The 22,890-nt window shown below is 52.3% G+C and overlaps 1 protein-coding gene and 1 long non-coding RNA gene across 2 annotated transcripts; one reads left to right on the top strand and one right to left on the bottom strand.

Moving 5' to 3' along the window:
• The first annotated feature begins 6,782 nt into the window (after positions 1-6,782).
• On the top strand, positions 6,783-10,772 carry LOC116098042. Its single transcript, XR_004121676.1, has 3 exons — positions 6,783-7,019; positions 8,776-8,987; positions 10,703-10,772. It is a non-coding gene; the product is annotated as an uncharacterized LOC116098042 (long non-coding RNA).
• A 6,266-nt stretch (positions 10,773-17,038) lies between these two features.
• On the bottom strand, positions 17,039-19,263 carry LOC116098041 (translation initiation factor IF-2-like). The gene has a single exon (XM_031380796.1). It carries the CDS (start codon positions 19,179-19,181, stop codon positions 18,219-18,221), a length of 963 nt encoding a protein of 320 aa, XP_031236656.1. The 5' UTR covers positions 19,182-19,263; the 3' UTR covers positions 17,039-18,218.
• Between the last annotated feature and the right edge of the window lie 3,627 nt (positions 19,264-22,890).

Raw genomic sequence — 22,890 nt, 5'->3', positions numbered from 1 at the left:
AGGGTAAGTAACTGAGAGCATCTTCCAGTGCTGTGGGTGTAAGATACACATCCTACGGACATTCCCCTAGAAGTCCTGCTTAGTGTCTCTTGGCCTGATCCCAGAGCCTCGGCACATAGGCCTGTGTAGGGCTGAGGGGCACAGGCAAAGGGTGAACGGTGGGGATTGGGAGGCCCCTTCCTGGCTCCTGATGATAGCTACACACCCAGCTGCATCTGGAGGAGACAAGCCTGTCTTGGAGCTTCTTTCCCAGATTCTGTCAACTTCAAAAGCAATTTCCTTTATTGTTGGCGCAGAGTGCATGCATGGGTAAATTAACATCAGGAGCAGGTGGGCACAGTGAATGCCTGTGCATACCTTCATGTTCTCCCTTGATAAGCAAAGATAACCTGGGCACACAGTTCCAGGCTGCCCCTGCGGCCCGACACCTGTATCCCCTCGCTCCCCACAGATGAAAGCTTCTTTGTGGAGGAGACCTGGATCCCTTCTCCAGCGCAGGATAGCATGGACTGCTAGATCCCAAGATGGAGCCCTGGCTCACCTGCCCCACCCTGCTGATTCAGTGTGGATTCTCGAATCCTTTAAGCCCCTCAACCACGGCCCTGTCATAGGAAGTCTGGAACACTGCAATCGCTGTGATTATCTTGTGCCTCCTGGCTGGCTAGGCCTGGCTGGCTCCCCAGCCTCCACACCCACTGTATCTACCACTTGAGGACCCAGGCCAGAGGCCAGAGACAGCTCTCCCCGATGGCTGAGCAGCGGAGCTTCTGAGGCTGTGTTCATGCTCAGGAGGCTGCCTCTCCCACGCTGTTTCACTCATACCCGTAAGGAGGAAGGGTCCTGTCCTGACAGACATCCAGATGGGGTGCCCCATGGCACGTCAGAGAATAAGATCCCGCTGGCTGCCAGTCTCTAGGATCCTCACATGCTGACCAGGAATGTGTTGACCACTCTGCATATATGGCCTCATTTCCCTTCCCATCTCCAGGCCTGTAAGACAGGCAGGCACTTTGCCTGGGCTAAACAGTGACAGCCACCTTGCTCCTTTCATGGACCCCTTAAGACAGGAACTCAGCGGGGCGGTGGCTGCACACACCTTTAATCCCAGCACTTGGGAGGCAGAGGCAGGCAGATTTCTGAGTTCGAGGCCAGCCTGGTCTACACAGTGAGTTCCAGGACAGCCAAGGCTACACAGAGAAACCCTGTCTCGAAAAAAAAAAAAAAACAAACCAAACCAAAACAAACAAACAAAAAAGACAGGAACTCAGCCTCTCTCTCCCCTTCACTCTCTTCCCCTTCAGTGCAGGGGGTAGGGGTTGGGGAGAACTGAAGCCAACCTGAGATGTGCCAGGTAAACCCAGAAACTGCATGTCCAGCCCTGGTCAGAGGATGGAGTACCTGGCGTGAGGTCAGGAGTCAGGGCAGTGTCCTTTTACTCTAGTCACAATGGTGCCATGCTGCCTGCCCTCAGCCAGCAGAGGACCTCCCCCCCAATACCCCCACCACCACCACCACACATCTCCAACCCTACATACATACAGTTCTAGAAGCCTTCCTCCCAGGAAGTCCTGTTCCTGTCCCTCTCTCGGCAGCCTGTAGCCACCCCCCTCAGGGGCTCTGCTATCGATTTCCAGGACTCCCAGCTGCCTCCTGCCCTTCTGCTCCCTCTGTCCAGTCTGTCACCAGACAGCTGTCTTCACAGCCAGGCCCACAGCCAACAAAATTGTCTGGTAAGTTCTCAAGTAGAGCATGCTGACACACACCTATAATCCCAGCCCTTGGGAGGTGGAAGTAACGGGATCAAAAGGTCAGAGCTGACCTCCGTCTCTGTGGTGATGTGAAAGAGAATTGTCCCCGAGAAGAGCCAGTCCCAGGCTAGAGAGAGATCCTATCTCAAAACAAACAGCCCCATAAGATGGCTCATCAGTCGCTTACCGCCAAGACTGAGGACCTGGGGTTGAACTCCGGGGCCACGCCCCCAAGGTAGAAGGAAGCAGGTGGTCCTCTGACTTACTGCACATTTGTGTGTGTCCCTCCCACAAACAAACAAACAAATAAAAATGTAAACAAACTAAATACGCAAAAGTAAAATAAAATACAAACGTGACTGGCAAATGTGGAGGCAAGGACAGGTTAGCCTCCTGTGAGTTCCAGGCTAGCCAGGGCTACCTAAAGATCCTGTGTCTATGCCGGGCAGTGGTGGCACACGCCTTTTAATCCCAGCACTTGGGAGGCAGAGATAGGAGGATTTCTGAGTTCGAGGCCAGCCTGGTCTACAGAGCTAGTTCTAGGACAGCCAGGGCTATACAGAGAAACCCTGTCTCGAAAAAACAAAAAACAAACAAACAAACAAACAAACCAAAAATTCCAGATTAAGACAAAGGAGAGACACTAGCCCCACCCATGTGGGAGAGGAAGCAGAGGGGAATGGAGGCAGACAGCTTGCTTACTGTAAGACTTGCTAAGAGGCATCAGGGATGTTTCCTGTGCCACTCAGGACTTTATCAGCTCCCTGGGGCAGGAAGGAAATGGGAGGTCCCTTCTAGAGCCCCAGGGTTGAGGGGAAAGGTCTGGTAAAGGCCTTCTCCCAGCTGCAGCCAACCCTCTGCAGGAGGAGAGGAGATTCTGAGCATTAGGGTTATCCATCCCCCTCCGCCCCAGGTAGAGGGTAGTTATCCCTTAAGGTGTGAACCTAACCTGTTCCCAGGGAAAGAGTCTCTGAGTAGCAGAGGTGAGAATGGCTACAGCTGAGAGGCGTGCACCCCAGAGGGCCCCTTGGAAGGGAGCAAGGCCTGAACCCTGAAACCTGGCCCCTTCAGTGAGCCAGAGTTATTTAAAATTTATATTGAGAAAAACGTATGTATTTTCAGTATTGCTGTAGACAAGCATCTATATAAGACTGTTCAACTGATTGTTGTTTTATATCAAACAACTTTTATAGTACTCATTTTTAATGTTACAATGTCTTATAAATTTTAAAGAATATGATTGGGGCTGGTGAGATGGCTCAGTGGTTAAGAGCACTCACTGCTCTTCTGAAGGTCCTGAGTTCAAATCCCAGCAACCACATGGTGGCTCACAACCATCTGTAATGAGATCTGATGCCCTCTTCTGGAGTGTCTGAAGACAGCTACAGTGTACTTACATGTATTAAATAAATAAATCTTTTAAAAAAGAGAGAATATGATTAAAAAAAGAAAGGTATGGCAGGTATTGAAGGGGGGTTTCTGGGAGGAGTTGGGGTACAAAAGGGAAAGAAGAATGTGATGTAATTCTATTTACTTAAAATATGTTTTTAGCCAGGCAGTGGTGATGCATGCCTTTAATCCCAGCACTTGGGAGGCAGAGGCAGGCAGATTTCTGAGTTCGAGGCCAGCCTGGTCTACAGAGTGAGTTCCAGGACAGCCAGGGCTACACAGAGAAACCCTGTCTCGAAAAAACAAACAAACAAAACAAAACAAAAAGGAAAATAAGTAAATATGAATCTAATTCATAAAAATACAAGATTGTCAGTCAAGTTTAATTCAGATGAACCATGAATGTTTTTTGATTTGCCCTGAGTAATAGGGGATGTACTGTTCCTACAGAATTCCCTGTCCTCGTGGAAATCCCAGTTTGGAGTGTCTAGTGTTGCATCTGGCCCGTAGGCCTGAGCTTCCCTTAGCTCTATATGGTATGGAACCACAGGGTTCCAGGGTGTCCTCTTTGGCCGCCGTTATCTCCAAGCAGCTAAGAAAGGGCCTCAATGGTGCTGATCCAGCTACATCTCAGAAACAGGGAGGCCAGGCTGCTTCCAGTGCCAGGAAAAGATGCTGACAACAGATTCCCTTCCTCAGGGCCTCTCTGCTTCAGACACCAGACTGCCCTCCTTCCCTGCCTGTATAACGAGCATCCAGAGGGGCTGCAGTAGACTGAGCCTGTAGGCTTATCAAGGAGAGGTTGCTGGCAACTGGTGACTTTAGGACCATGGCCTCTCCTAAGGGTGTCCAGGGGCCCAAGCATGGGGGAGGGGGGCGGGCAGCCAGGGAATTACCCTAGCCAAGCAACTCTTGGAACAGTATAGACTGCAGAGGCAGGAAAGAATTCTGAATCTTGTTTTTATTTTCGTATGGAACCCAGCAAGCTACACAAGTATTCTGGTTCCACCCCACCCCACAGCCCTCGATGCCTGTATCTTAATAATCAAAGAATATGTTCTGAGGTCCAGAGAGGCAGTTGTGGCTCCAGGACTCAGGCCCCATGTCATGACTTCAAATGCTCTCTCATTACTCTGGCCTCTGGCTGGAATATGTGTGTGATGTTGCTCCTTATGAGTATCTAGCATGTTTGACTTAAGCAACCTTTCATGTCTTACTACTTACTCATGTTGAGTTACAATAAATGAAATGAATAGCACAGTCAGTCCCATTGTCCCCAGCTTCACAGATGTCACTCAAAGCAAACTTGGTGTGGTAGCCTAAGCCTGTCATTGTCATCTAAGCCCTGGGAAGATGAAGGGAGGGAGATCAGATGTTCAGGGTCATTCTCCACTACCTATGGAGCTCAGGGCCAGCCTAGTATATATGAGACTTGAGGGGATAAAAAGAGGTGCTGGTGGATGGGGAGATCCCCAAACTACTGAGATGGCATAGCACCTTCAGAGACCCGGGAGTACCTTAGCTATCTGAAGCTGGGTGAAAAAAAAAAAAAAATCCCAGGGCTGGAAGGGATAACTCATTGGGAAGAACACCTGTGTAAATATAAGGGCCTGAATTCAAATTTTTAGAACTCAGGTAAAAAGCAAGACTTGGACCCTCACACCTGCAACCCCAGCACTACTAGGGGAGAGGAGAGGAGGATCATTGGGACTTGCTGGCTGCCAGCCAAACTATGGGTTTAGTGACAGAATAGTCTTAAGAGAATAAGGTGGGAAAGGATAGAATAATACATGCAATATCCTTTTGAAAACATGAGAACACACGTGCGCACACACGCATGCACACATGCAAGAATTTAAGGCAACCGGTGGCTCTTTCCTCAATCAGTCTGCAGTCACAGATGAAACCCAAATTCTAGAAACTCAAGTTCTTGGGCATGCTCAGATGGCACAGATGTGTTATGAGCTTGCCTGCAAAAAAAAAAAAAAAAAAAAAAAAAAAAAAAAGAACTCCACAGTCTTGGGAGATCCCAGAGACACATCACAGACAACAGCAATGCCCATGGCAGCCCATCCTGAGCTGGCAAGGTGAGTTGTGCCTATGTGCCGCCTCACTCCGCGCCTCTGCACCCTGTGTAGAGGTGCCGGCTGGCCTGGGAGCCCAGCTCTCTCCTGTGTGCTGGCCTAAATGGATTACTTCCAATCTTACCCTCACCTCAGTTTCCCTGTCTGTGCAGTGGATGGAGCCATACTCTCATCTCAAGCTCACCGGGGCCCAATTGCTGCCCTGTTTGATTACAAAGTGGATTAAAAGTCTCGATCACTTGATACAAGTAACTCTATCCTGTGCACAGATAGTTTCTGTGAGAAGCAGCCTCTGCTGGCCTCTCACCAGCCTCCTGACAGCCCCCCCCCCCCCAACACAATGAGTTGTGAGGGAAAGAACACAAGGTGATAGGCTCTGCTGTGAAGTATCGGCTGTACTCCTAGGAAGACCCACTAGGCAATGGTTCCCAGGTTATCTCAGTGAAAAGGGGCTGTCATTGGCAGGCTATAATGCCACAGTGCTGCAGACAGGGGTCGAGTAGAGCCCATGAACACTCAAACCCCACTCATGCTGGGCCTCTCTGGGAAAGCCTGTGTTTCTCTGACTGCAAGAGGATCTCCTGCAACATCAGCTTAGATGCTGTCTGTGGCTAACATCCAGTCCTCTTACACCCCATGGGCATTCAGGTAGAGGAAAAATGTGAGCTGACCCTTGAAGAGTGACTGAGAAAGCTAGAGTCACTATGTCTCTCAGCTCAGAAGAATTAGCCACCACCTCCACATTAGGTGTGATTAGGTGTGGTTCAGAGTGGCTTTGTACTTCTCCTGGGGTAGCACTGATTCTTTTTTTTTTTTTTTAATATTTTTTTATTAGATATTTTCTTTATTTACATGTCATATGATTTTTCTTTTCCCAGTTTTCCCTCCCAGGAACAAATAAACAAACAAACAAAAACAAGAACAAACCCCTGTTGTCTCCCCCCTCCTCATGCTTGCCACCCCACCCTTTCCCATTTATTGGCCCTGGTATTCCCCTACACTGGGGCACAGAACCTTCACAGGGCCAAGGACCTCTCGTCCCATTGATGATTGATTTTGCAATCTTCTACTATACACATGCCGCCAGAACAATCAGTCCTACCATGTGTACTCCTTGGTTGGTGGTTGAGTCCCTAGGAGCTCTGAGGGGCACTGATTCTTTTCTTGTGAATCAATCTCTCTCTCTCTCTCTCTCTCTCTCTCTCTCTCTCTCTCTCTCTCTTCCTTCGGTTTTTCGAGACAGGGTTTCTCTGTGTAGCCCTGGCTGTGCTGTCCTGAGCTTACTCTGTAGATCAGGCTGGCCTCAAACTCAGAGAACTGCTTGCCCCTGCCTCTGCAGTGCTTCGAGTGCTGGGATTAAAGGTGTGAGCCACCACCGTTCAGGTGAATAGCTTTTTTCTGTGGTCTTTCACTACGGGATGGGTTCTTGGGGCTCTACTGAAAGAAGGCATTAAGCTAGAAAAGTAACGAATGAAATATGTCTTAATAGCTTTCAGGAGGTTGGTCATTAATGGAGTAGCACACCTTCCTTGCCTGTCTCTTCTCTTCTCAGGGGTGGCAGGGACCCATAAAGCTGACATCCAGGCCCCTGGAACCTCAACCAGTTCAGTTACAAACTCCTGCATCACAGTGGGCTTTGTGATGTCCAAAGGGATGAACCATCTCTGGCTGTTGCTGTTACCCTTTGGAGGAGAGAACCTCTGACTGAAGCTGATGCTGGATTTGAAGATATGCTCCAGAAAAGGGTTTGGAATCCACTGTTTTGTGACCAGCAGGTACCACCAGCACAGTCAGATAGGTAGGCCAAATAGAGACGATGGAGAGTTCAGAGTCTTGGGCTCCCTAACTGCCATAAGTCATCCAGGGAGCCCACACTTTCAGCTGTGCGTGGTAGACAAAGGGTTGCTATGGAATTCAACTGGATCCTGTTCCTACTCCTTCCTAGATGAGTGGCCAAGTGATTAGGCCTTTTAAGTTTCTGTAGAATGGTTCTAACGACACACGCACCTAGATGTGATGAAAAGCAGGTAAATCCAGAGAGTAAGAAATTTCCCTCACCCTGGGGTTTGTTTTGTTTGTTTTTCTTAGACAGGGTCTCTCTATGCAGCCCTGGCTGTCCTGGAACTGGATTTGTAGACCAGGCTGGCCTCGAATTCAGGGATCCGACTGCCTCTGCCTCCTGAAGGCTGAGATTTAAAGGCATGAGCCACCACTGCTAAGTGTTTGGTTTTTAAAACAGGGTTTCTCTGCATAGCCCTACTGTCCACAAACTCCCTACAATAGACCAGGTTGGTCTATTGCTTCAAACTCACAGAGATCTTCCTGCCTCTGGCTCTGGAGTGCTGGGATTAAAGGCATGAACCACTACCGCCCAGAGTCTGAATTTCTATCAGGGAAGTAGAAGGAGCGGCAAACAGAAACAGGGTCATTGGGTGGGATGGCTTGGGTTTTCAGCTTCAAGGCTGAGGGCTACCTGCAAGGTCACAGGCATGCTCAGTGTCATCATATGAGTAGAACAGGTCTAAGTGAGGTCAGTGAGAACTTGTTGGGGCTGGCTCCAACCCAGGGTCAAAGGTTCCTCCTGTTTGAATCTGGAATGTCCCCACCCACGGGTCCCTGTGTTTGTCCTGGTCCCCAGCTGGCAGCATGAGCCACTGGGTGTAGGCCTGGAAGGGCCCCTGCCTCTGGCTCCAATTTGAGCTCTTTGCTTCCTGTTCACCAAATGGTGAGGCACCCTAGCCACAAGCTCCTGCTGCCCTGGGGCTGCTCCTGCCATTCCTGCCTTTGTGGACTGTGTCCCTGTAAACTGTGAGCCAAAATAAACCTTACCTTCCTCGAGTGGTTTCTGTGTTTCATCACAACGAGGAACAGAATTAGTATCCCTGCTAGTGAGGCTGGTGGAGTCCCTCAGCCCAGACAGAGGAGCTGGGGCTCAGCTGAGTCTCCTCCTCAGGGACAAGTGGCAAAATCAGAGACACAGGAACTCTGGTTCAAGCCTCAGATCTGCCACTCACAAGTCCCGGGGCTTGGACAAATCACAGAGCCTCCCTGTGCCTTCCTTCTTTCACCTGTGAAGCCCAAGACCTTGAGAAGCAGATGCAATGGCCTATGAGGGAAGTCCTTTATGAACAGAAAAGGAACATTTTTCAAACTGGCATTGAGGCAGCCAAGGGCTGAGCTCCTCCCTGCTGCCTTCTGAGGGAGCTTGAAAAGTGAGCAATTGCTCAGGTCTGACCCTGTATCCAGCCACTGAGTGTCAGATCTTCCTGCTTGCAGAGGGCTGAGAAACATGGAAAATATTCTAGCCAAGCACAGCTCATACCTATAATCCCAGCACTTGGCAGATGAGGCAGGATTGCTACAAGTTTGAGGTCAGCCTGAGCTACATAGCAAGTGCCTGGACTGTTCTCTCCTTCCATCTTGCCATGGGTGCTAGGGACTGGTCTCAGGTGGTCAGGCTTACTAAGTTTTACCAGGTGCAGCATCTGTAGCCCCTGCATATACAAGCCATCCCTCCAGCTCTACATCCTGGATTTGTCTTGTTTCTTCCCCAGATGATCTCACTATGCTGCCTGGACTAGCCAAGGATTTGCTGTATAGACTGAGGTTACCTTGAGATTCACCTGCCTCTGCTTCCTGAATGAGAACCTGGCCTGGAACAATGATAGAAAACTTACTAGCCAAGGAGATACCTCTGGAGAGAGGCCAGCTGAAATCTACTTTGAAGTAGGACAAATGACTCTTAAAAGTCACACCTACCCCCAAGGTAGGCAGAGCAGCCAGATGAGACCCACTCCTGCAACCTTCTCCACCTTCCCAACCCTGCAGAAACTGGGGGGCTGGGTGCCGCCTAGCAAAGATGTTTCCATGAAGGCTGGTGGAATTTGTCAAGCTGGGGTTACTCAGGTTTAGAGGAGAGTGCAGAGAGGAGACTCAGAGACGGCTGCTCTCTTTTGACATGTGTGCTTGGAGGGTTAGCATATGGCCAGGAATGACCAGCTGTTCTCTGTCAGTTCCAGATGGAATCTCTGAAAAACAAAACAAAACAAAAAAACAAAACAAAAAAAAAAACCAAAAAAAAATGAGCCTCTTGGATAGCAAGAAAGATGTAGGTGGTGCATACTGGTGAACTTTCTGAGGTTTTTGAAAACGGTGGAGATGTGTGCATGCATGCACTTCTATGTAGGTACCCTGTTCCCAAAGCAAAGGGTCACAACACCGATATTATTCTTTTCTCTGTAACATGTTAGGAAAGATAAACCTTGCTCCGAAATGGGCTTGGTTCTCCCTGGGCTGGGGGCACAGAGCTGGACCAAGGCCCTTACTCTAGGAATTCTGAGGGCAATTAGCTAGCTGGCCCATCAGTAAGACCCCCAAACCAGAAGTCTGTGGAGCCAGACAGATGGAGACTTACAGCTAACTTCCTCCCAGCCGGCGCTCTGCACTCTCCTCACCATTAGAGCAGCAAAGACCATCCATCAGCAGGTGGAGGACTGGTGATGTCACGGCCACAGGCCTCCACTGCAGAGGAAGCCGGCAGACCCCTCCAAGATGCTAAATCATTCATGGGGCAGAGAGGCTGGGCGGTAGGAGATTGCTGCTGAAGAAACACTTTAGGGACTTGTGGAAATCAATTTCTTAAAGAGACCCCGTCAGCTGGCTAGAGGCCTGGGGCTGAGGCTCTGATGTGTGGCAGACACAATGAAGTGAAGTGGGCACTTCCCCAGCTCCAACATGGAGAATGGAAGTGAGCCCAGGACATGGGCCCAAGGAAGGGCAGCTTCTAGTGCTCTAAGAGAAGCAAGGGGGAGAGCTTCCAGCCCAGATTCCTTCTGTCACTTGCGTGGGGTTTTCTGGTCAAACCCACAAAGGCTCCACAGGTAAGATTAAGCTCCAAGGCAGGTTGTCCCCACTGACTGGCTTTATTGAGTTTGCTGGTCCTTCAGTGAGAGCTTCCCTCTATCCCCAGCCATGCAGCTGCTGGAAGTTTCCAGAGCCATTTGGTCTGTCTTGAAGTAAGTTTCTTCAACATATGTCCTCATGTCCATAGGACAATATGAGCTTAAAGGCCTACACAGTCTCTGGTGTGTGATAGAATTCAAGGACTGGACGATTCAACTCCCGGGAGGCCGTAGTAATTCAATGACTAGACATCTATTGTCCCATACTGTGTGGCACACAGAGGGAGTCTCACTCCTCTGAGCCTCCGTGTCTTCATTTGAAAAACAGGCAGAATGCCCCCCTCTTCTCAGAGGGGAGAAAGAGAACATACATGTGAGCAAGTGCATCCGGGAATCCCCTCAAGGTCAGGCCCTGTGTTATCAGTGTCTTCAGACAGCTAGCACAGCACAGTCCCTGTAGCCCAGCTGTCTGCTCCAAGGCTACCACACATCTCTTACAGTGTGCCTTGGAAAAGGAAGCTGGGGACTGGAGGAAAACCAACACTGGAAAACCAGGTCTGATTCCAGAACTTTCTTCCAGCCCCCAGTTTCCAGATGTGGAACCTGCCCATAGCTGATGCCTAGGACAATGGAGATTACAAAGAAAAAAGGCACGTGCGGATGGGGGTTGGGGTGGGGGTGTTCCCCTAGAAGTCCCTTGAAATGACAAGTCCCAGGCTGAGGTCCTGTCAGCTAAAGCGGTCACACAGAGCAGAGGCTACCACGGAGAGACAGATCAAGGGTGTGTCTTCTGTCACTGCTGTAGAATCCCAGGACTGCTCCTGGTAACTTCCCTGTGACATCCCTACCCCATCATTCAAACACAGACTCAAGGATAACCTTTCCTGAAGCTAGGCGGGGAAGATGGGTGTGGCCCTTTCCTTCCGTTGGAGTTTTATCCCTAAGGGTTTGGGATAAAGGACTGAGGCGGTCATTTTCCCCCTACACCCAACCCACCCAGGAATCTGAAACCAGGCTCCGTTCCACATTGAGCTCCTAGCAGCTCGAGGTCCTTGATACGGAGCAAAGGTTGTTTGCCTCCCTCAGGGCAGAGCTGACAGCTGCTGAGGACGGCGCTGGCCTAAGCGGGTCTAAGGAGGGAGGGCCGGCCAACGTTTCCACTGCGACTATCGGCACCCACCACTAAGAAGTGTCCCCTTTCTTAGTGGAAGTTGGCGAGCAGAGCAAAGTGATTATAGCGCTTCAGAAATTCTTGATGCCCTTGCTGAGCTGTTAGTCCCATCTCAGACTGCTCCCTCTCTCTTCCTAGTTGCTCCCTAGATGATTTCTCACACCCTTCTTCCTGGGAGGCCCTGCATCGACCCTGGGGCTAAAGAGGATATTGACCTACAACTAGGGCACTAAAATAATCTTTTGATGCAGTCCATCCTCAGGGATGTCCCCAGAAAAATCTCTGCAGTTCCTGGGGTAGCTTCTTCAAGGAAGGGCGTAGGGCTTCCCTATGGGACCCTTGGAGTCCTTTAATCTCTCATTCCCGACTTCATTTTGGACCTTGCTCCCCCTCCTAGAGGAAAGATTCCTGGGCTGGTGTTTCAAGATCTGGACACTGGTATCCACTCTGCTTGCAATTACGGGCCTACCTGGGGCTTCGGGTCTTTCATCTGCAAAAACAAAGAGAGCAATAACGTCGAGATTGAACAACACAACTCCCGGGCAACTCCAGCATGAATGAGAAGGACTCTACACTTTCTCACTCACAGAGCCCTGGGAGCCTGAGGGGCTTCCTGCAACTGGGAGAGACACCCGGTCACACAGCTGAAAACAGCACTGTGAACACACCAGGCTGAAAGCAACAGAGTTTGGGGGGCAGGGACGGATTGCAAGGCACCAGGTTGCACACAGAAAAGTGAGCTAAAACCCTGTGACTCGGGAAATGAGAGACTCCTTCACACCAAGGAGAGCATTGGCAGTCTCAGACAACCTCATCTCCTAGAATGTGTGTGACTGGGAGCTAAAACCAAAACAAACAATGAAGTCAACAAAACAAGTCAGTTGAAAATGCACCTTGTCGGGCTGGAGAGATGGCTCAGTGGTTAAGAGGGTTAAGAGCACTGACTGCTCTTCCAGAGGTCCTGAGTTCAATTCCCAGCAACCACATGGTGGCCCACAACCATCCTTAATGAGATCTGACCCCCTCTTCTGGAGTGTCTGAAGATAGCTACAGTGTACTAATATCTCACATATAATAAATTAATTTAAAAAAGAGAGCTGGGCGGTGATGGCATACACCTTTAATCCCAGCACTTGGGAGTCAGAGGCAGGCGGATTTCTGAGTTCAAGGCCAGCCTGGTCTACAGAGTGAGTTCCAGAACAGCCAGGGCTACAGAGAAACCCTGTCTTAGAAGAAAAAAAAATGTGCCTTGTCTTAAAAAAAAAAGTACTTTAGAAAAACATTGTCTAATTAGATGTTCACAACTGTCCTCTGATTTGTGTTAGCTCCCATTTCACAGACAAACTCAGAAAGGTCACAAAGTAGAGTGACAAGCCCCCTTGGAGTGGGGGAGGGGGAGGGCCTCAAAAGAGTTCTTGGCAGGCCTGGAATTTGTGGTGATCCTCCTTTTGTTTTGTTTTGTTTTGTTTGTTTGCTTGCTTGCTTGCTTTTTCAAGACAGGGTTTCTCTCTGTAGCCCTGGCTGTCCTGGAACTCACTCTGTAGACCAGGCTGGCCTCGAACTCAGAAATCTGCCTGCCACTGCCTCCCAAGAGCTGGGATTAAAGGCATGTGCCACTGCTGCCGGCTGTGGTGATCCTCTTGCCTCTGCTTCCCAAGTGCTGTGATTATAGGTATGTGTGTGCCAGCACTCCATGCCCAAATATATGTTAACTGATTCATAAATACTGCAGATTATTGTTTTTAATTTGGGACATTTAAGAGCTAACTCTTCTAAAGGTCCAAATGTGAAAAAAATGCATTCACACGATTTGAAGGCAGATTATTCAGCACAATTAAATTGTGCTTTGGTTCACTGCACTCAGCAGGCAGAGGCAGGTGGATGGATCTCCGAGAGAGTTCGAGGCCAGCCTAGTCCACAGAGTGAGTTGCAGGACTGCCAAGGATACACAGAGAAACCTTGTCTCGAAAAACAAAACAAAAAAACAAACAAAAGACAGAAACAAAACAAAAATTCTGCTTTGGATTTAGGGAGTGAAACCTGGAACAGAGCCAAAGCATTATCGTTGACCTTTGGATAATCTGTTGAGGGCTGGGGCAGGTGGGGGCGCGGGGGGGCAATCCCCCAAGAACTGCAGGGGTTCTGAGCCTTGGACCCAAGAACTCTGAACTTGATACATGGCGGGTATGTTTCCCTTCTCTAGGTGCAGTGGATGCTGAAGGGTCGCAGGGGGGAGTCGGGGTGGGGAGGTGTAAGTCATGTAGATCCCTTTCCCGGAGTGTGTGTGTGTGTGTGTGTGTGTGTGTGCGTGCCCCAACCCCAGCTGAACAACGTAATGTGAGATGTCCACTGCAGGGCCAAGCATCTTCAGTTTCCCCCCAATTTCGGAAACATCTTCCCCATTTCAGAAACAGCTACGGAGGTTTTTCAGTCTATTTTACGCACAAGGCAACCGGCTAAAGGCGGTCATCTCTTCTCGCCGACCTTGGTCTGTGCTGACTCGGGTTAGAAATTCTTTGGTAATGATGTTCAAGACTCTATAAAGCGGAGATGGAGCTCAGGCAGGCAGTCTCCAGATAGAGGGAAGAGAGAGACCCGAGCTACAAAGCCACGGGGTTCCCAAGCTTCTCTCCCATCCCCCAGCCCTTGTTCGGGGCGATGGTTCCGGAACGGTAACTGTTCAGAGAGCTACCGCAGCCCCAGTCCGGTGGTCTGCAACTGGACTATCGGGTGCCACTCTTCCAAGGCCGCAAAACAGGTTGGGTTATAAAAAAAAAAAAAAAAAAAAAACTAACCAACTTTTGAGTTTCCTTTGTAATTAAAAGGTCATAGATAGGCAACACAATTCGCTTGGCGCAGCCTAGAAAACACACAAGAAAAATCACAAAAACATCAAGGGAAAAGTTAAAATTTTCCACTTTTTTAGAACATAAAAAGGTGATGTTAAAGCACTTCACCCCTTCTTTCCTTCTTTCTTTTTTTCTTTTTTTTACTCGGGACCACCAAGCTGTAAAGATAAATTGCTTTTCTATATTTAAAAAAGTGGTTTTCCTTCCTTTTTCTTTCCTTTTTTCTTTTTTAACTTGGGACCACCAAGTTGTAAAGATAAATTGTTTATATATATACACACATATATATGTATATATGTGTATATGTATATGTATATATGTGGTGTCATGTGTCCTGTGTGTGTATGTGTGTGTATCCCACTTCAGCCGGTTTATAAATTTTTTTCACAAACAGGAATCGCTGTGTCCTTTGCATGTTTCATTGAACGCCCAGATAATTCCCAAGATATGGCCACATATCTATCCTATTTAGCCGATTTAAATGAATGCTCTAATTAATTAATTTATCGGGCAACAGGAACTCGATATGCATTCCAGGCTGGCCTTAACCTGGGATCCTCTTGCGGCAGCTGCCCTCAGGCAGAGTCTACAGGTGTGCGCCGGCAGCCCCGCTTCTGGTTCTTTTGAGAGCTATGTGGATTCCTATGAGGATCTCCTTTTGTGGGCGTGTTTCATTCTTTCTGGTGGGGCACCTCCGTGCTTTCCGCAGCTGGAGTGTTTCTCCTGAGCTCCAGGAGAAACTCACAGGTATCTGCAACCTCTTGGAGAGAAATGCTCAGAGGCACAAACACAGCCCTTGGAGACAGCAAGTTACTTGGGTTTTGAACAGCCCTTTGAGACTCTATCTATGAGTAGTTAGATGCAAAGCCCTACCCTTGGAGTTGGGACCGGTACTGGGCCAACACAGTAAGCCCACATCCCATAAATGGCCCGGTGGGAAGAGGGGAGGGAGATCTCCAAAGGATCTAAGATACCATAGCAGAACCAGAGTGCAGGGTCTGGCAAGAGGTAGAATTCATGCTATCCATTTTTGCAAATGGGAAAACCAAAGCTCATAGAGGTGAAGAGAATCTGGAAACCATACATTCATATGATAAGCAGAACACAGCCGCTTTGAACATTCCAGAAAGGCAAAAGACAAAAACAAATCAACAACAACAACCAAAACAGACAGGCTGGATCATAGGACCAAAACTGAAAGCACGAGGCCCCCCACTGTTTCTAAGAGGCCAAGAAGTGGGTGGAACTACGTTCAGCGGTTTGGTTGAGGGGCTTGTAGCCTGCACAGCAATCCTATCCCCGAGGCTGATGCATATTAGTGGAAAGGGAGATGGAACCTGAGGCTTAACTCTTCACTCAACATTTTCCGCACAATTGGGGCCATCACGGGGGAGTGAGGGGTTGGAATTAGGTAAACTGCAGGGCGCAGCGGTTGGGAAAGAATAATGGACACGCTGAGATACCAGGAGCTCTAAGTCTGCCTACCCTGGTACAGGGCGTGCTGGCCGCTCAGTACCCCACTACCCTAGGGTCCAGGTAAGGCTCTGAAGTCCAAGAGCCTAAGCACAAGATCTTGTAGGTGGGGGTAAGTAAGGCCCTTTTTAAACCGTGATCCAGAGTCAGGAAACAAAACTACAGGTCTCTAACAGCACGGCTCTGGCCCGAGTGGGTCGTTGGCCGCTGGAAGGGAGGGATCTCTGTAGGTGGGGAATGCCGCAGCTCGTGGTCACACTTTGGATCTGCTGGAGGAAGGGTAGGATACTTGCATGCAGCCGTGGGTACGTACACTCGGCAGGCCAGCAAAGTGGGGACCTGGGTTCGTCCGAGCTCTTCTCCGACCAGAGCCCGGAGCTGTAAGCGATCTGGGATATCTGGTCCCTGGGGACCTCCCCCCTCAGCACTCCAGTCCAGCTCCAGTTACCGGCCGAGCCTGCTACCTAAAATATGTATGAGGACCTTGCGGGTGCAATTTCACGGCCCCTCCTAGAGTGAGGCTGGGGGGTCTCAGGGTGAGAAGTGAGCTGCGGGGGCAGCCAGCGACGCTGGCTCTTGGGCGGGTGCTGTCTCGACTTTCAACAGAGCATTTAAGAAAGGTAGAAACCGGATCCATCTCACCCGCGTCCCCCGCCCTTCGAGTCCCGACGGCGGGACCCCGCAGCCCAGCGGCTAGCTTTCCGTTCTGCGGTGTCTGGTTCTCGACAGCAGGTGAATGGGCCCAGGCGAGGCGCGGGGGGCGGGGCGTATGCTATAAAGGGGCGCGGCAGGACGAGGGGGCCACTCGCAGCCGGTGTGGCCTGCGCGTCCGGGCTCTCGGCGCTGTGACCGCCTGATGCCGGACAGGCCTAGGGACCAGGTAGGGCGTGAGTGGAGATACAGGCCGGCAGCGAGGTTTAGGGCCACAGGGATGGAAGGGAAGCAGGCGGGACAGGAAGGGTTAATGTGGAGTTACCCCCCACCTCCGAGGTCTGTTGGGTCGTGCCTTGCTCCTCCCGTTCGGTTCTGGTGCATCACGCCCCATCCCAAACTGTGCTGGGGAGAGGGATGAGCAGGTCCTAGCCTTCCTGCCTTGGGGTGGGTCTTGCCTCCGGAGCCATCTGTCTGCAACATCCATGGCTGAAGCAGGTCTTGTCCCGGAGCTGAGTATCTAGAAGGGTTCGTATTTGCAGCGTCGTTCTCGGACCCTGGCAGACAGCAGGGGTGGGAGGAATCCAGGGGCTCGGTTCCCCTAATCCATTTCCTTCGTTTGAGCTCAAGGTTTTCAATCTCAGCGCAAAGGCCTTTTAGTTTGGTGGGAACGTCAGCTAAGCCCCACCCCACCCCCACCCCCGGTTTTAGAGGCTTCTAGGCGGTCAGACCTGCCCGGATTCATTGGGAGAACTAGGAGCTAAAAGGGAGGAAGGCGGATTAACGTTTTATTTTAATCTGGTTTTGAACTGTGCTTGCCGTCTGGGGCAGCCGGGCGCGGCAGGGAATGGGAGTGCGCCTGAAGCAGGGGAGGGGGATGAGGGCACTCTCTGGTCTCAGGATGCTAGGAAGAAGGAAGAGGCCACTTCCACCGGGACCGCTAGGGTGTACCTTAACTTGGCCCCTCTCCAAAGGCTCTGGGGTGGCATCCTAGCTAAGAAGGGTCCTAGGGATCTAATCCTGGTCCTCGCCCCAGATGGCCCCGCCCCCTCCCGGGGGACCCACTGCGGTAGTGGAGGGGAAGGACTGGAGATGGGGAAAGGGTCTGGGGGCGGCTTCCCTTCCCCTCCCCCTTCCGGGACAAGCGGTCTTTGTTCCCTGCGGCGGCGGCGGCGGCCAGACACCTGTGAGGCTTCAGGGCTAGGGCAAGGGACGGTTAGGACGCGTGGCAAGCCTCCGGTGCCCACTCCAACTCTGTACCCTCAGGTGCTCCCACCGAGGCAGAACCGACTGTGGCCAGTTCTCGGGCTGCCGAGAACCGTCCAGTGTGGTCCCACGGTAACTCCTGGCCTCCAAACGCACTTCCCCTCCCCCAGCCCAGAGTCGGATTTCCAAGTTTGCCGTGCTACAACACACCTTGGCTAGCAAGGGGTTCATAGGGAGGTGGGATGGTAGGGCATCGGGGCGCACTTCGGCCGGCGGCACCCCAGCCCAAGGGAGGAGGCTAGAACAGAAAGTGGGCAGCGGGACCCCCTGGGGGCCAAACCCAGCTGGGTCGGGCGAACGGGCGGGGCTCGCGACGTATCCGCAGTCCCGGTCGGGCGTGCCCTGCGACGCGCACCAACCGGAGCAACCTTCAAGGTGAATCATCTTCGGTCCGCCTCCCGTCCCTCCCCCGCCTCACAGCACCTGAGCCAATGGCGCGGCGCGGGGGGCGGGCGGGGCGCTGGGGGCGGTAAAACCCTCCCGGAGTCATTATCTCTGCACTCCGTCGAGCCCCGGGGTCTCGGCGCCGGAGCCCGCCAGCCTCCTTCCTCGGACGCGGTCGTCACACCTGGTGCACCCCGTTCGTCTGCCTCTGGGGTCCGGTGCCCGTCCAGCCCTACCCCGCCTGCCGCGTGGAAGAGGCTCCTCCTCAGGTGGCTCGGCCGGGGCCTTCCCTTGCAGACCTGTCACCCGACACCCAGGAAGCGCGCGGCCCCATCCCGGCTCCTCTTTGTTCCCCCGCTGGGCTCCGCGCTCCGGCGCCGCCTCCTCCCGCCAGGGTCCTGGAGATTTGGGGCGCCGCCCTCGGCTCCACCTGGGCGCGCCTCAAGTTCCGTCCATCGGGCCCGCTCCCGACGAGGGCCCCCTTTTTGCCTAGTTCCCCGGGTGTGGACTCGGATCCGAGCAGGGAGGCGGCGGTGCGCCCAGCCCGGAGCCGGCGCAGGTGAGTGTGCGGGGCGGGGCCGGGCGGAGCCAGTGCGGGGCCCCGGAGAAGGTGGAGCGGGCGCCCGAGGGCCAGCAGTGCTAGCACCCAGTTTTGTGGGCGGCCGGAGGGGAAAGCAGAGGCCACGTCGTGGCTGTGGCCTTCGGGGATGACGCGGCACTGTGGATTCCTGACTTCCTTGGCCTTTTGGCAGGGATGCCGACGAGGTGCCGGGGTGGAGGTGGGGGGACGGGGCCCTGAGTGCCGTGTGCTGCGCATCCAGTGCGGTTCCCGGGGCGGGGAGAAAGCGGGGGTCATTTTGAGCCCAGATTGGGTTTGGCTCGGTGCCTGGGGCTGCCCGCCCTAATGTCGCCTCCCGGAGGAATTCGGCTGGGGTCCCGGGAGTTTCGCCGCCCTGTTGGGCCCGGGAGGAAGTGCAAGGCCGGGAGGCTGGCCGCGACGCGGGCTGGGGAGCGTTCCTGCGTCGGGCTGGTTTCTCCAGCCCCTTCTCAGGGTTTCGCTGCAGGTTGGTTTGGTTATCGCTTCCGTGGCCCGGAGCCTGCCCCGCCCAGTCCCCTGGGAAAAGCTGGTCCCAGACCTCAGCTTGCCTTCCTTCTGTATCTTTCGGCCTGGAGCAAGCGGATACCAGTTCTGAGTCCGAACCAATTCTGTTAGCAAGGGCTGCTCTCAGGTCCCCAGAATCCTGCTCCCGGAACATGTCTTGCATGTTTTACTAGTCGGTGTATCCAGCAGTGTCGATGCCGCCCAGGCATCAGGGATCACTCAGTTCTGCCGAGCCCTACAGGCTGAACCCTTCCTTTCCCTTCATCCTTGGCATCCCTACACTAAGTAGAAAGATCTGCCAGTGCAAGGGACGCAATTCTGATTAGTAGATTAGGGTCAGAGATGGGAGGGGGTGCCCTATTAGGCGCCGTCTCTGTTTTCTGTTGGCTTTGCTAACCTCCCGAGGACTAAGAGTCCAGTTTTCACACTGTGGGCCAGCTACCTGCGCTACACATCGGTCTTGAGACACCGGGCACACAGCTCAGCCTAGCCTGCATCACCCTCTGCCTATCACAAACCTTGGGCATCACGTTTTCCAGATTTCTGTTCCTAGGTCAATCAAGCCTTCTCAGAAAGCAGTCCTGGTGGGCTCGCTGTAAACCGATCAGTGGGAGGGACATTGTTACACAAAGAAGAAACAGTTTCACTGTAATAGTCTCCCTTGTGAGGATTTCGTTTATTCTTATTTTCCACTAGGAGTATTAACAGGGTCTAGTGGCCCTGGGAATGTGCTTGTGCAGTGCACAACTGCATTCACTCGAGTTTGATGCATGCCTGGGTAGCTTGGACTGCATCGAAAGCAGCTTGAGGGGCTCCTAAGATCTCATTAGCCAACCAGGAGGTTGGGCCACGCCCTGAGCGAGTGGAGAAGCTGGCCGCCCCAGCCTTTGCGGCATTCGATGGAGATATAAATGATCGGTGTTGGGCTGATTGTTGGTGGAATGATTGGCAACAGAGACTCTAGATTCGTTGTGTAGAGTTTGATAGGAACAGTTAAGTTACAGGGCTGAATGATGGAAAAAGATCCCTAAAGACTCCACCCGAACCACTCACCTCTAGGGAGCTCTGGTACTGAGAATGGGGAGGGAAGAGGCTCATACAGGTTCAGGGAAAGACACCCCTACCCCACACCCATCCCCCGCCAAGGGAAGGATGATTCTTCAAAGTGTATTGAAGATCCAAGAAGAGTTCAGGAGGGGAGATCAGCCTAAGGGGAGTAGGGCTAGGGGAGGGAGACCTTACAGAGCATGTAGGATGCACACTCACCCAGGAGGACATCCTGTGCCCCTGCCAGTCCCCCTTACACACCAGCTCTGATGCTTGTTAATTGTTCACAAGGTTGTGGAGGACAACCTCTTCCCAGGGTCAGAAGAGGAATTTCTTAGCCTTTAATCTCAAGGTCAGGGTTCTGACCTACAGGGATAGCAAAAGAGACTGTTCCCGGTCCTGCCAAAGTACATCACGGTTGGGGGAGAGGGGGGTTGTGGAGTACCACGGATGCTTTTGCAGACCTCCACCACCCCCATTTCAGGAGATCCTATTTCCTCTGACCCAGGACAGGTTCTGCTTTACCACTCAGCTGTGTGTTGGGTGGACTCTGGCTGTGGACTTGGGTGTGGCCCTGCCTGGGTACCGCAGCATTATCTCCTGCCTCCTGCCACATTTGAATTAGGAGGGGCAAGGCAGCGCAGGGAGGAGCCTCATTCAGCTGATTAGAACTGGATGCTGAAGGGGCTCTGTAGGCTGTTCCCTGCTCTCCATCCCCCTTCAGCTACAGAAGAGGAAGATGTAGCCAGCAGGGTGGGTATGCCAGGCACTTGATCTGACGGGGCTATTCTCTTCCTATGATGCTTCATCCCTTCCTGGGTGCTCCAGGAGTTCTCAGGAGGACACTGGTACCCTGAGTGTGTCTCAATCTTCCCCATTGCTATTCCTCTGTTCCATAGGAATGGGGGGTGGGGGGATTAGGATACTGTGTCCTAAATATCCTGAGTCTTTAGGGAAAGGAGTTTCCAAACACAAGTCTAAATAGCTTTTCTTTCCCAGCTTCATAATCTCCAGGTTCATATTAAACTGTGGATTTCTGAGTGGCCCACAAACCTACATTTCAGGGGGCTCCTTGGTGATTCTGATTCTGACAAAGACACTCCAGACCACACACAACACACTAGTCACATGGCTGTTAACCCCCCCCCCCCCATTGACCCATAGCCTCACCTTCAACCCCTACGTTCAGAGAATTATAGTGGGAGAAACTGAGGCCACAGACCAGGGAGTGACTTTCCCAGATTACATCTGACCAAGATGTAATGGCCTTTGGGAGATGGGGCTGGAGGTCCAGAGTCAACAAATAAGTTGAGTTTTCTGCCAAAGCCCCACAAGTATGTCATCAAGCTCGGGACTGATAATAGGTTTACCTTGGGGTTAGCCTGGCGTAAAAACTTACAAGGTTTCTGAGCTGGAGAACTCTATCCAACCCCTTCCAGTGTATATCCCCTTCCCGTCCACCTTTCCCAGTGGGTTCCAGGCTGGCCTAAGGGTAGGCTGAGCCTGGGTTGGCTCTTCCACAGTGTCTCCAGCTCTCATGCCTTGGGCACCAGCTCCAGAGAGATTTACCCTCCCTCTTTCCTCCATCCCCAGGGCACCTGGCACCAGAGGCAAGGGCCTCCATCCTACCTTCTCTCATGGCAGCCACTGTGGCAACCACTGACGCAACTACCCCAGCCCTCCCTTGGCTCTGTAGCCTCTACCTTCCACCAAAGTACTCTCAGAGCCTTCCCTGGGCTGCTTCCGCGGGCTCTTGCCAGAAACAATTCACTCTAGCTCCTTCCAAGCTGCCTCCCTGTCTGAAGAAGCCTCCTGCCCTGATCCCTGCTCAAGCAACCAAGGTGCCCATCGGAGACACTTTGCGGTTCTGCCTTCTGAGCCTCTACATGTGTCATCGGGCAAGCTGGGACTGCTGGCCTCTGTGCTGAGAGGCCAAGAAGCACACTGGATGTTCTTGTCACTGCCCATTTGGGAGTAGGTGAGGTCCACTCACGATAGGTCATGAGGCTCTGGCAGCTGCTTGCTGACCTTGGCAAAAAAGGTGGCTTGTTTGGGCAATGGTATTGGGATGTGAGCCTTTGGGATGAGATGGAAAACTCTCTGCTGCCTTCTGCAAACCCAAGAAGTCAGTCTTTCTCCTCTCTCGCCCTTGTCTTGAAGGTCAATATGGGCGAGTACGCAACAAGGAGCTGGTGAAGAGGAGGGTTGCTAAGCTGTGGATGACAGCAGTGGGGCCTGGGGACGGGGGGTGGGGTGGGGGGAGTAGGTTGTAGGACCACCAGTTCCTCTGGGTCTGGAGGCTTGGAGGCCTCCAGGAGAGGGCAGCTGATCCCTCTGCAGGGTCTGCAGGGTCTGCAGGCCGGAGAGTGTGACTCCTGTCCTGTGTATGGCACTGGTAGAATTCACTGTGAACAGTCTCGGTCAGTGAATTACCGAAGGGCCATAAACAGAGCAGAGACAGATCCGCGAGTGCGTCGGAGCTCCTCACCCCTTCCTGCCTGGACCTCACTGTTTCCAGGGGTGCTGGGGTACAAAGACCTCCTCTACTCTGTCCCCAGAGGGCCTGTTCCAGTACCATCTGCTTGGCCGATTTTGGCACTAGCACATTTTTGCTTGTGTCTCTCCGCTCTGAGCAATCATGTGCAGTGCCAATATGGGAAAAGCGGGCTGCAGCGGCCGCGTTCACCTCCCCCTGCATCCCGGGGTCTATGTGTCTCACCGGTTCCCTGGCCCATCTGGCTTACTTTGGATGAGGGTACAGCCCTACCCTAGTGAACAGCCAGATCACCTTACACTGCCTGAGGCCAGAGTGGAGTCAGAGCTGG

The sequence above is a fragment of the Mastomys coucha genome, unplaced genomic scaffold, assembly GCF_008632895.1.
Source record: "Mastomys coucha isolate ucsf_1 unplaced genomic scaffold, UCSF_Mcou_1 pScaffold20, whole genome shotgun sequence".
NCBI classification, from domain to species: domain Eukaryota; kingdom Metazoa; phylum Chordata; class Mammalia; order Rodentia; family Muridae; genus Mastomys; species Mastomys coucha.
This window is presented reverse-complemented; position numbering and strand designations above follow the sequence as displayed.